A 13,092-nucleotide genomic window follows, 5' to 3' on the forward strand; every position below is an offset into this window, starting at 1 on the left:
CAGCGAGACAGCGTAGAAAGAAGATCAGCGGTACGAGAACAGTCATTCAGCGAGTCGTACATCGAGGCACAGGCATCAATAGGCGTAAACCACAGTGAAACAAACGAATTTTGTATGCGGATATGGTGTACATAGACAAAGTCTTTACAATTGGTGAACAAGAAGAGGGCTTGGTGAAAATTCATAAAGTGACGCTATCAATTGAATCGAGAAAGGTTCGGGGTAAAAATAGAACAGTACGGTATCATTGAAAGTGTTTTCTGTGGTGGTGGCTAAGGAGAACTTACTATCGGTATATACACCGAGTGGATTACAAGTCGATCTAGGAGAGTACAGTACGATTCAAAGGAATTAAGTCTTTTAGAAAGACCAAGGATTTTCAAATATTTTAATTTTGCATCGCTTCCATGAAGCTACTTCGCTTCGACGAACTCTGTTGGGACCAATAAGTATACGTGTTGCAATACCGTCGTAGTATATGTGTCTCTTTGCCTTTCTCTGGGTATTTTGACTCGTTCTGACTGTCCCCACCCCTCCCTACTATGTGTAACTTCCTCATTATTGCAATGCAACCTACATGTATTTTTTTATCTCGTATAATAATTGCCACCTCCGAAACTTCTAAATCGTGTCCACGAACTACATATCAGTCATAGGTCATGACACCAATCCTCCTTCCAACAAACTCTCCTTATCACTTCCCACTGTAAGATAGTAAAGGGGTTCCAGAAAATTGGTGGCAAAAAAATTACAAGTCATTCTCTCGCTAACTCCGGTATACAATTAGTGTTGTCCATGCAATGGAATAGATAAGATAAGACAAAGTGGGGGGGTGTATTGGTAGAACCCGGGTTAACATCATTGGGCTTAAGTCTGAGTATATAGAGTTAGAGGTGGTTGCAGTGGTAGTGCTAGTGGCGGTCTTAATGGTAGTGGTAAACAGTCGGTATGTACAATTGGAATATTCCAATATTTTGAGATGGTTTCTTTGCTGCTCTACTGGTGCCTCAACTAATACATTTTTTTTTTGCAGCTATGAAATTATAAGTAAATATAATTTTTTGCATCTTTTCGCTATATTATCCAAATTTTATGATACACCGTGACTGGTTTTTCTACATAAATTTTAACCAACCTATTAAAAAACGGAATGGTAATGTACATATGTACATATTCATGCTATATGCTATTTTTCTACTTGACTTCGTCGACATTGACATTGAATTCTTTTGTGAGGATCTTTTCCATCTCGCCAAAATTGAAAGGAATAAACACTATCTCAACACCAGCATCGTCTTTCATGAGTTTACACATTTTATGCTCAACGTATTCTCGTAATTGCATCCTGAAATTCATCTCATCGGAAGTGAGGAAAGCGTCCATGCAACTTTGGTAAAGAATCTTCAATTCCACCCCATACTTCAATGTTCCCTTCAAGCTTCTTAGGGACTCCTTTGTCACTAAGTCGTTCTTCATGTTCGACACTTGCTTGAGCAAAAGTACTTTATAAATTTCCTTGTGTTTTCCTGTCAAGGCACTCAAAATATGGTTGGCACCAGATTGCCCAACGAATTTCTTAGACATACCTAAACTCAAGACGTCCCTGAACGACAATTCTGAAGAATACGATGAGTATGTGGATAAATCATGCCATATGAAATTGAAGTTCTTGAGTTTAAACAGATCCCATAATAAGGGTGCATTGATATTGTCAACACTTGAAATGAGCCATATTTCTGGCAATGAGGCTAACTGGGATAGCCAATTTTGTATTTTTTCGTTCCTGAAGCATTCTCCATCTATATTATTGATCATCAAGACCAATTTTGGAGTAGGAGCCTCTCCTCTCTTTCTTCTGCTTTCTGCATAGTTTATCAAGAAAGGAATTGTTTCTGATACATGCTTTGGGAATTTTATATTATTCTGCTTCCTTGTCTCAGAAGGAATGAATGTTGAAACAATATCGTGAAGTACCTTCTTAAACTTTAAGGTTGGATGAAAACCATTGACAACCATAATTGTTGGAAGCTCTGCTTCCGGAAATGCATTTTCAAACCAATTTACGAAATAGTTGTGAACAAAGTCTTTGAGCAAAGCTAACTTTGAACCAATTCCGTAGAAATTTAAGTTATATCCTTGTGATAACTCGAAGCACCATTGGTGATATAAGAATTTATGCAAGTTTGAAAGATTTTCCTTTTCCGATATACAAATCCGTTCACAAATCCTGACTAAGGGAATGAATTCGGAATAGTCTAGCAAGGGTGCCATAGAAACAGAGTTACTTGCTCTACCTCTACCGTTATGTTGTTCGAAATAACCTTCAGAACCTTCAAGGAAGAAGGCCTTTTCATCAAGTAGTCTGCCTTTTAGAATTTCTTCGATTCTCAGCCCAGAAAGGTATGTCTCCATGTACCTTTTGTCTATGTTTCCTTCAGAATCGACATCTGGCAAGGGTAACAACTTAAACTCCACCTTTTCGAATGAATCTTTAAGTGTTTCGTCTTCCTTGACACCAGATATTATTGGAATACTGGTTAATTCCGTTGTATTGTTTAAAATAGTCGAAGCTATCGAGTTTGAATCACTTGAAGTATTTATACTCTTCTTAAGGTTTCTTCTTGGAGTGTTTGTTGTACTGTCACTAAAAAGGAATTCATCATCTTGCTGGAAAATACTCTTCACTTTACCTACAACTTCATCCGACTTACTGGGACGTCCTACCTTCTTCTTTTCCAATGGCTCTGATTTTTCTTTTTTATCTCTCTTTTGTTTTGTGGCTCTCTTCTTTGTTGGACTTTCTTGAATCTCAGAGAGGTTCAACCCAATATTTCGGGATTTCCTCGAAGATCTTGTCGCGTATTGCGTATCTTCCTCAAAATCTGATACGTCTGAATCATCCAATGAAACATCTGTTGAGCTGTCGTCAACTTCCGCATCCGGATCAACTTCGTTATCAGTTGAACTCACATCGTCGTCGTCGTCGTTTTCCTCCTCTTCTTTTTCCTCTTCTTCATCTTCATCATCATCTTCTTCTTCTCCTTCAGAAATTACAATTCGTTTTCCTCTAGTTCTCTTCCTTGTAGATTCTTTGTCTGTTAATCTTTCATTACTATCTCCTTTTATTTTGCTTTTCTTCGTTATTCCTTTCGCCTTTGCTGGTGATGGACGTGTAGCCCGTCTTTTTCGTAACACCGTCAAATCCTCTTCCAATTCCACATCGCTTCCATAGGCTCTTGAATCGCTCTCTTCGTCGTCTTCGTCCACTAATTTCCCTTTCCGAGATTCTTTGATAATCATCTCGGCAATTGCAGCATCTTGTCTGTCGAGTATGGTTTCCTCTGAATCGTCAGCTTCTGGGTCTTCCATGAGACGAGAGTACAAGGTGTTATTCACCGCACGCTTTCTGGCGGATTTGTCCAAATCGTCCAACGGTCTCTTCCGTGGCGATCTGAGTCCCGCGCGTCCATTGGGAGTCTTTGTTGGTGAAAACAACACCTTATTACTGAACTCTAGTCTTATAGGACCTCGTTTGGTAGGTGATTTAAATGGAGATTTGAATGGAGACTCCATTTTTCTATACAAAAGGTACGAGTTATTTTACGATTTTCTTGTGTTTTCGATTCAAAAAAGTGATATTTACTCTCAATTGAACATATTAAGTTTGTTTCTACGATTTTTCACGCCAATTTATACCCCTAAATACCACCTCTTTCCAAAACAACCTATCATTGCAATCACTTTCTTTAAGCAGCACCTCACCGAATTCTCGATTTTTCAGAATGAAATTTTCGGTTGTGCAGATAGTCAACGCGCACTCACAAATTTTGTACCTCTTCGCTTGTGTGATAGGAAATGATGAGAGATGTCTATATGATGAATGGTTAATGAAGTGTTATTTACAAGTACAACCAGGGCATTGTAGAAGTAGGTTGTTAGGGAAGAAATTCTTGTAGACGGTGGAAGTTAGGAAATTTTGCAAAAAAATCAAAAAATGTTGTCGTTTTGCCCGAACTGTTCCAACATGTTGTTGATTTCTGCTGGTGATGATGGATGCAATCGGTTTTACTGTCCTACTTGTCCATATGAGTTCAAGATCAATGGACTTCAGATGTTCGAGAGGAAAAAGCTTTATAGAAAGGAAGTAGATGACGTGCTAGGAGGAGACGGAACCTGGGATAATGTCGATCAAACGGCGGCACAATGTCCTATAGACTCCTGTGGTGGTACCAAGGCATATTTCTTCCAGTTACAGATCAGATCGGCCGATGAGCCTATGACTACATTCTATAGATGTGTGAACTGTGGTCACAAATGGAAGGAGAACTGAGGAAATAATCTCAGCGGCATGTTTGCTGGTGAAAGGAGCTTTTGGATATCTAAAGATCATCCGCCCAAGTGGTGTGATGCTAATTCATTATTACTCATGTACATAAGAAACTTACTTGAAATCCTTTAGAACGACATTCGGAGCAAAGTTCACCAGTATTGCTATCAACCTTACCAAAATCGTCATAAATAGTCATAAGAGAGATTCTCTCATGCCAAAACTGTACCATAGTTGTAAATATACTGCATCAATAGATAACCTTTACTGATTCGATGTGAGAAACTCACGTCTGGGTAGAGCTAAGATTAAGACCAAGCCAGAAGCTTCGATCTTCATTCAAAGCTGTAGACAAATTATCAATCCTTCCCGAGTGGAGGTCTGGCATCATTGAGTTTGTTTCAGAAAATGACACCATTTTGGGCTTCTTTCTTAGAGGTTCGTTCCAGTCATTCCCTGACTGCTTGACGGATATTTCAAAGGATGCAACGCTTGATTTTACTCTTCTGAGTGATCTGGAACCCTGTGAAGTGCTTCTTTGACATTTGTTATCGAATTGTTCGTGCAAATTCCTATCAAAGACAACAAGAGACTTGCTTTTCATGGAAGAAAAGCTTGTATTTCTTTCGATCACTTCAACTTTAATCATAGGCAGCCCTTTTGCTTCTGGAGATGGGCATTCATCTGTGCTATCATATATGGTAGATGCTTCATTGTCGAAATCTTTTATGGATTCGTTCTCCTTCTTGACTTTGATGTCGCTACTGAATCTTGAACCAGTGGAAGGAGAGCCTCTAAAATAATCCCAAGATTGACTATCTGTGTGACTACCTTCGTCTTGATTATAATTGTCATAGTATCTCAGTGGTAAGCTATCTTCAGAGTATTTTTGCAAGTAAAGATCTTGGTTTCTCATGATGACTTTCTTGAATTTATGTTCTCCACGTCCTGCGATGATATTCTCCAACTTCATATCCTTTGCTCTACTAGTATACGCATCTTTTGCTTCATCAGTGTTTCCTTCTTTGAATCTTGATCTTTGATACTGGCCAAATAATTTAATCTCTGGCTTCGGTTGTGTTCCTTTAGATGACCAGTGTGTGAGATACTCACCGACAAACCGTAGTTCTTCTTCACAATCTAATATGTTCCATCTATTTATAGTTATCACTGGTCTTTCCATAACAATAGGTGATGGACGGCCATATCTCTTGAACATCGCAAGGTCGTATGGATATCTCTCTTGTCCTGGCTTGCAGAATTCCCCGAATATCCTTTCCATGGTAAATCCATTCAACCATGTACTTTGGGAGTCCGTACAAGGATATACCAGCTTGGGTTTAAAAGCTGTAACTAATCTAACAGTTTCCAGGTAGGAAGAATGCCTTGAAAATAAAAGTCTTATATCAGTAGGAAGCAATTCACGCCCATTATGCGGAAGAATCCAAGCTCTGTCTCTGAATTTCACAACTTTGTTCCCCCTCTTTGTTGTTTCAAGAATAGTAAGTTGGGACATATCTATAGTTGACATATCAATAGGAATGCACGTTCCCATGAAGTCAATAATGTTAAAGTTTATGGATTGATATATGTTGATGACAACTTTGGTTGAATTCAATATATCATTGTCATCAACTCTTCCCCGAACATGAAAAACAGGACCATTCGCTACCCGTCCAATCAAATTTTGAAGCACGATGCCGTATTCGTATTCATTGCCCCTAGCTATTACTTCAGTTCGTCGCCGGATATCACTGGAAGTATGTAAACTTCCATTAAAAGAACTAATTATTTGAGCCCACGCTTCCTCAAATCCTGAGGTGTTATCCATGAAGCAAAAGTGAATTTCGGGGTCATCTTTTGGGAATGCTTTAAGGAGTTCAATAGTTATTCTAATACCTTCGTTATTAGGGGGAATCTCAACAAACGGTTCTCCTCGGTAAGAGAAACTAGTGTCTATATACATGTGATCAAGTTGCTTTAAGCCCGTGGTATATGGGAATAAATATGGATTCTTTGTTAGTGACTCTACCCACCAACTTTCTGCTCTTATGTCTCCTGTAATTAGAGCTGCTTTTGATTCGCTTTCCGCCAAAAACATGCAAGAGCCTGGGCTATGGTATGCTGGTATTAACGTTATTGTCACCTCATCTCCGATTTCAGTGGTAACGCGAAACGGTGTGTTGAGTTCTTTGGGTATTAGAAACAGTAGATTGTGTCCAAACGTATTGTTCAAAGCAACGATCTCTTTTGTCATTTTGGTGCAATAAACTCTCCCCGCAAAGGCCTTATTGCCCAACCCCACCGTATGATCTGCGTGACTGTGAGTGAGTAAGAAGACGCGAGCCAGAGTATTAAACTTATCCACTCCAATACCCGGAAACTCTCTTATTAGCCCCGTGAACGTATTCCCGGTTGCTAGCGGCTTCGAAGTTGATATACATCCCATCTTCTTTACATGTGCCTCCAATAGTTCTTGACTTACACAGCTTTGCCATCAAGAAGAACGCGATGAAAGAGAAGTTGCAAAATTATTTTAGTTAATCTTTGATCAGTGCGCATTAAAAATATATTTTTAGTCTTAGCGATGGTGAGAAGCGTATAGTGGGTAGAATGGGGGTGATGGATGAGTTATGTAAAGTAGGAGCTAAGTAGTAAGGAGTAAGGGATGGGTGGTTAATAGTAGTTGGTTAATTGTTGAGAAAAAGTTATGCTTATTAGAATTATCGAAAAGGTTGAAATTGGGTGGGATATTGTACATTTGGTTGTTTTTCATTACTATGTATGGGGCCAGTGGTGGTTAGATTATATTATATATAGTGGAACTCATGGTATATCTTAGTGGTGTGTGAATTGATACTCCAATTAGGCAGCCTCTATTTGAATTCTTACGACATCACTTATATTTACTCTATTAACATTGTAATGCGTTTCATTTTTATACCCCATTCACAGTACTGTAACTGCTCTATATGAGAATGCCGTAGTATTCGGCTCTCTTATACTTGTAGAATAATGGCTCCCATTGCACTATAAATCTGTCTGCAATAGGAAGAAGCAACAACCCACTGACACTGAGAGAATTTACTCGGGCTAAACTCTCGATATATATGATTCTGGTTTTACAAAGACCAAGGAACTTCATTCCGAATAATATGTATGCCAAGGGAACACTGGTTCCTGGTCCATTGAGTAACAACACTGATGGTAATTGGGTAAGCTCGCGTAAGCTCTGTAAAGTATGAATAAATGACTTTATGGTACTCTTAACTGACAGAAGAAGCGGTTCGCCTACCTTCCTTGCTCTATGCAATGTCAAATACTCTGTTTTGTTGCTATTTGCGTCGTCAAAGTTGGTTTGTTCGTAGTCCTTAGCCTTTGTGAGCGACGTTGTGTCGCCGGACGAAACAACCCATGTTCTAGTAAGGTTGCCCAAGTCTACATTGGCTAAAATTCTCATCATCTCTCCAGTATGTCCGCCGGAACCCAATAGAATCATAATATTTGATTCTTTCTCTCCTAACGGTACATCTGCTATGCTCTTGACATCTTTCGTCTGTGATGGGAAGTTGACAGAAGGTAAGATTGAGATGAGCCTAAGAGCCACCACAATGATAGGAAAGAGGAAAGCCGCCACCTTAATGCAAAGTCGAGTTTCGTAGTTCATTTCTGATGGTATCAATTGCCTGTGGTATTAACAATTCCAGTCATGGAGGATATTTACCAGTGTGTAATGTTGTTAACAGTCCACGGTTGTTAGTGATGATGAGATTTTGGCAATGCAATAATTACTGCGGCATGGGTGCATTATAATACTATGTGTTGTCAGATTATCCAATAACTTAATTTGTACATTGTTCTAGGTTTGTATTTCACTCTACGAACACCTATGAACAATAGATGTGCTCGAAGTTTCCCTTCTTTCTGGTTTCTATGAAATTTGCAGATACAGATATAATTTTAGGGACATGAGGAGGAAAACATATGTATACCTCCAACTCGTAGAGCGTAGAGTATTTTGCACCCAAATCAACACGCAGAAACTGATCTCTTTACATACATATTCCTATCTTTTATGTTATATTTCCTGAAATTAACGTTGCTAGTCTTAGCTAACGAAATTGGTGTCTATAAATATATATATGTTGAATGAATTTCACTGAAAATTCATTCAGTACATAAAATACTCAAAGTCATTTTGCTGCTCGCTATTATCCAAATTCTCATAGTCATAGTTACTTTCAAAGACGTTGGGCAAATAATTCAACTGTGACGTTAGGAAAGTTCCAAAAGTTTCATCGAATTGGTCGATATTAATGTCGCCTTCAAGAGTGTTCATAAGGTCCGTAAAAGATGCTTGGTATTGGATGTTAGATGAATTCATGGAGGGTGTATCCACTGGCTGAAATATCGAAAGCGGTGCATTAGAACCGTCGGGTTCACTCAGCTCCTCATTACTATTATGAAACATCTCATTGAGTGGCTTGACTATCCCAGGGCTACTCAATAAATCGGGGTAAATGCTAGTACAAGCATCCAAGTGTTCCTTCAAACCAAGTATCTCCTCTGTATACTTGTGGCTCGATTCAGTATCCATCAAGTTAACCAAGATTCGTAACAATAATCTTGTAATTAAATCAATCATGGAATTCTTGTTGTCATATATCTTGCTTGTTTTTGCCTTCTTCGAGTTTTCTTTATACGACACATTGGAGCGAAAGAAAGTCATCGATACTCGAATTAGTAACTTACAATCCATGTCTGTGCTCTTTTCTTTAGGAAATCCAGAACAGTGACCCAAAAGGCTGCAAAATGCAATGAAGGGATAAAATGTTATCCACTTTTTGATAGAGCTGGGGGTTTCCTTATTGTCTAAACCTTCAACTAAGTAGAGTATAGTCCTGGCACTTTCCAATGATAAATTTCCATATTTGATTGTCCTTTCGTTGCTCTCATAATCCTGGCTTGAAAAAGGAATACGATTTATGGAAAGTAAATGAGCAAAGAACGACAGCTGTAAATGTATTGTGCTGTAGTAAAAGAATGGAGTCTTTTTATCAAATATATCGCCGTAACAACTCCTTCGAACAAAATCATTGGGGACTGCTCTCTGTATGTAATAAAGAGTAGGCCTAATCTCTGGCTCTATCAACTTCGCCATCAAAAACATGTCCTCATTCATCTCCTGTAAACTGTCAATTAATTCCTGTTGTCCCAACTTTGAAGCGTTGTGATTATACAACTTGTTGTAACTCTTCGCTTTGATTCTAGTCAACATTAAAGAGTAATAGATGTAATAGTAATGAAATCCTTTAGCTTGGCACTTTTTAAGCAACCCAGAAGCATTCTTCTTGTAGTCATCACTATTGAATGGATCTAGGGGTATGGAGAGAAAGTGATCGTCATCTTCAGTTAAAATCGTGACATCATTATAGTTAATTAAGCTTGGTTTCCCCCCTCTATAACATATCTCGATATCAATGTATTCACAATACCACCATAATACTCTCTTCAAATCATTCATCTCTTCTGAATCACTGTTATTTATGGATGCCACAGTGTTAAGCCCCAAATCAAAGGCATATCTAATCATTACAGAAACCAACATGTAACTTACCTGAAAGTCAGTTATGTAGCTAGCTTCCATATATATAGTTAATAGAGCGAGGCCCTGTACTGACCTTATACCGTCAAATAATATTGAAATTCTATGGTAGCATGCAACAGCATTGGTGAAAAGTTTTTGCTTGAACTCTGTAAGATATTCAGTCAGCTTTGATGCAAAAGTTGGAAACCTATTTTTATCGAAGTCTTCATCTTCCGAGGCATTTATTAGGCATAAAGCAACCGCTGCATTCATGATGAGAAAATCACTTTGAGATAAAGTGCTTGTGACATCCAGCACGTTGTTTGCTTTTGCGTGAAAGTAAATCTGGAAAAGCTGCTGTATTGTATTCGAGTGACATAAGTATGGTGCAATATTGACATGCTCATAGTACAACTCCAAAATCTCAACAATTAGATTCTTTTCTTCTAGTTCGAAGTATATCGTTGACTTATCTTGGACAGCTGTCGTTTCGGTCCATGCTTTCATGCTCGAATATACTGCGTTATCAAGAGCTAGAGGCAAGTTCTTAAGGGGCCTAGTCAACTCGGAATCTTTTTTATGAAGTTTGCTGTTGATCCATTTTACGGATTTATCTGAAAGTGCAGATATCATGGAGTGAGAGCCGAAGTACAGAAGAATTCCATCTCTGGCACTAATCGGACACCGTTTGCAATCAAAAGGTGTCAACATTTCTCTCAATTTCTTTGGGTTCCATACAGTTGATTTCTCGTTTAAAGCTAAATTAGTTGAATATTCTGGTCCTTTTCCTCCTGTTAAGATAAGTTCTAACGACTTTTTCTTCGTCTCATTGTCTGTCAATTCTTTGTTTAATCGATCCGATCCCAGGATACTACTGGTGTCGAGTTTCGTTACAAGGTTGGAAAGAAGATTTTCCAAAGTATTCAATTTAGAACTGATACCCCGTATGCTAAGGCCTTGTTTTTCGCCCTGCGTAATTTCTATTGTTTTGTCTTGTGTCTTTGATTGCTTCTTCTCTTGCGTATCCACGATTCTATCCTTGTTGATTCGTGCTGGCTTACTCTTGACAGTACGCTTCTTTCTGGGTTTGGGAGCACTATAAGTGCATTCATGATTTTGAGTCAAACATTTTGCACAAGGATTCTCTCCACTACATTTCGCTTTCCTTTTCTTACAATTGTCACAGGCGGTTTTTATTCTTAGTCCTTGTTGTCTCTCTTGTTGGTATCCTGGTATGCTCATTACAACTTTATAGTTAGGAATAGATGTTTTTGGTTCATCCTGCTGTATTGGCTGAATTGTCTCTTTCATCTTATCTACCTGAATATGCTTTCCTTACTTATTTATTTTTATAGTTGCTTAGGGCAGTTCGATACTTGCAATTGCGATTCGTTCAAGAATAAGAATTATATTCTAATGAATTATCGATAAGTACTCACTTCAACACACAACTCACGCAATTCACTTAAACAAAATCGTATGAGACAAATTTCTAGCAGTAAAAGGTCACTTCCCATACATATTTACCACAACTTCCAGCCAAATAATCTACCGGCGCCGAAGAGAGTATCCTGTTTCAATAATTCAATATCATCTTATAGAAACTAAGTATGCATATCGGAGTTATATGCAGAAACCTGTCAAACTCGGTGATAATTCGGTTTTTAAGCCTTTAGCGAGGTTCTTTCTTATCGGCTAGAAGGTTTGAAGCGAGTATTAGAGTACTTTATCATTCTTCAGTGGTAGTAGACGTTTGTATTCTATGGCACATTGTAAAGATTGGGAAGAAGGAAAAGTGGAAGTTTGCCTAGATGTACATGTAATGTTATTGAATATTTTTCGTCTGGATGTTACCAATGTTACGAATATCGTAGGAAAATCGCATTTTCCAACTGTAATTGGTAGTTTCTTGCTCTATCCTCTTGTCTTACAGGTAACCTCTATTAATAAAATTAAAACGATATTGATTGCTAAACATTAGAAACAAAAGTATAGAACTCATTGGTCGACATTAGTTGAGCCCGCTGGTAAACAAAGAAAAGAAAGAAAAGAAAGTAAAGGAATTCAAAATTATATTCTACTAAAGCAAGTTGTGCTCTGCGAAGAAATCCAAAATAGCTTGGGCAATCTCTGGGGCATGGGAGTTCGAAGCAAAGTGACCAGCATCAAGTTCAATAACCTTGACATTCTTTGAGTCCTTCTTATAAGCGTGTGCACCGGATGGAATGAAAATTTTGTCATTCTTACCCCAGACAGCAAGAATAGGGACATTTGTCTCTCTAAAGTACTGTTGGAAGTCTGGATAAAGGTCAACATTAGTTCTGTAGTCAACTAAAATGTCAAGTTGCTCTTGAACATAGTTTGGTCTAGAAGTGAGGAAATAATAGTCCAGCAATGCTGCCTCTGGGTCAACCAAGGTTTGGATGTTTTCACCGTCATCATATTGAAATGAGTAGGAGCAAAGTTCGGTCACAAGCTTACTGTTGATTTCAATAAGGCTTTCTCTTTCAGACTCTTGTTCAGCAGTCAATTGTTTAAGGTCAGCAAGTGCCCAAGCTTTTTTGATGTTGTCCCAAAAGGAACCGTCTAAGCCTTCGACATAAGCATTTCCGTTCTGGGCAATGAATGCTGTGATCTTCTTTGTTCTCTTAATAGCGAGTCTGAATCCTGTTGGAGCACCGTAATCGAAAACATAGACTGCAAAATTGTCAAACTTAATAGCATCCAATAACAAATCAACATTGTCAGCGAAGGCTGCAAAAGAAAACACAAAATCCTTTGGGACTTCGGTTTGTCCGTAGCCTGGAAGATCTGGAGCAATAATATGGAAATGAGGAGCCAAGAGACTAATGAGATTCTTGTATTGTCTAGAAGAAGTTGGCAAGCCGTGTAAAAGCAATAAGTTTGGCTTGCTTACCTCACCAGCCTCGCGGTAGAATATGGTGACACCATTCTTAAGCTCTAAGAAGTGGTTCTTTGCGATAATAGAAGCGTTGATTTGAGGAGCTGACATTTTCAATCTGTTTATTTGAATACTAGGTTTGGGGTTAATCTGCTTAGTAGGAAGTAGTTATTTCTCTGAAGAAGATTATAGAGATCTACGAAAACATTAGAAATAGGACAAGATATCAACCTTTATTTATACATCGCTCTCATAGTTGTACTGTTATGTGAGAAC

At 38.4% G+C, this 13,092-nt stretch overlaps 6 protein-coding genes across 6 annotated transcripts; 1 reads left to right on the forward strand and 5 right to left on the reverse strand. All coding sequences in view use genetic code 12, as the record gives it.

Moving 5' to 3' along the window:
* Positions 1-877: 877 nt before the first annotated feature.
* RJT20DRAFT_6862 (origin recognition complex subunit 2) lies at positions 878-3,784 on the reverse strand. Its single transcript, XM_064921159.1, has one exon. The coding sequence runs from the start codon at positions 3,571-3,573 to the stop codon at positions 1,195-1,197; it is 2,379 nt and encodes a 792-aa protein (XP_064776597.1). The 5' UTR covers positions 3,574-3,784; the 3' UTR covers positions 878-1,194.
* Positions 3,785-4,472, forward strand: RPC11 (DNA-directed RNA polymerase III core subunit). Its single transcript, XM_064921158.1, has one exon. It carries the CDS (start codon positions 3,995-3,997, stop codon positions 4,328-4,330), a length of 336 nt encoding a protein of 111 aa, XP_064776598.1. The 5' UTR covers positions 3,785-3,994; the 3' UTR covers positions 4,331-4,472.
* On the reverse strand, positions 4,472-6,897 carry PSO2 (Pso2p). Its single transcript, XM_064921154.1, has one exon. The coding sequence runs from the start codon at positions 6,774-6,776 to the stop codon at positions 4,614-4,616; it is 2,163 nt and encodes a 720-aa protein (XP_064776599.1). The 5' UTR covers positions 6,777-6,897; the 3' UTR covers positions 4,472-4,613.
* A 171-nt stretch (positions 6,898-7,068) lies between these two features.
* RJT20DRAFT_123553 (N-acetylglucosaminyldiphosphodolichol N-acetylglucosaminyltransferase anchoring subunit) lies at positions 7,069-8,045 on the reverse strand. The gene has a single exon (XM_064915972.1). It carries the CDS (start codon positions 7,992-7,994, stop codon positions 7,296-7,298), a length of 699 nt encoding a protein of 232 aa, XP_064776600.1. The 5' UTR covers positions 7,995-8,045; the 3' UTR covers positions 7,069-7,295.
* Positions 8,046-8,229: 184 nt separating this feature from the next.
* On the reverse strand, positions 8,230-11,486 carry RJT20DRAFT_123554 (Zn(II)2Cys6 transcription factor). The gene has a single exon (XM_064915973.1). It carries the CDS (start codon positions 11,223-11,225, stop codon positions 8,499-8,501), a length of 2,727 nt encoding a protein of 908 aa, XP_064776601.1. The 5' UTR covers positions 11,226-11,486; the 3' UTR covers positions 8,230-8,498.
* A 379-nt stretch (positions 11,487-11,865) lies between these two features.
* Positions 11,866-12,988, reverse strand: RJT20DRAFT_123555 (alpha/beta fold hydrolase). The gene has a single exon (XM_064915974.1). The coding sequence runs from the start codon at positions 12,925-12,927 to the stop codon at positions 11,995-11,997; it is 933 nt and encodes a 310-aa protein (XP_064776602.1). The 5' UTR covers positions 12,928-12,988; the 3' UTR covers positions 11,866-11,994.
* Between the last annotated feature and the right edge of the window lie 104 nt (positions 12,989-13,092).

The sequence above is a fragment of the Scheffersomyces xylosifermentans genome (assembly GCF_036884685.1).
Source record: "Scheffersomyces xylosifermentans strain CBS 12540 chromosome Unknown RJT20scaffold_1, whole genome shotgun sequence".
NCBI lineage: Eukaryota > Fungi > Ascomycota > Pichiomycetes > Serinales > Debaryomycetaceae > Scheffersomyces > Scheffersomyces xylosifermentans.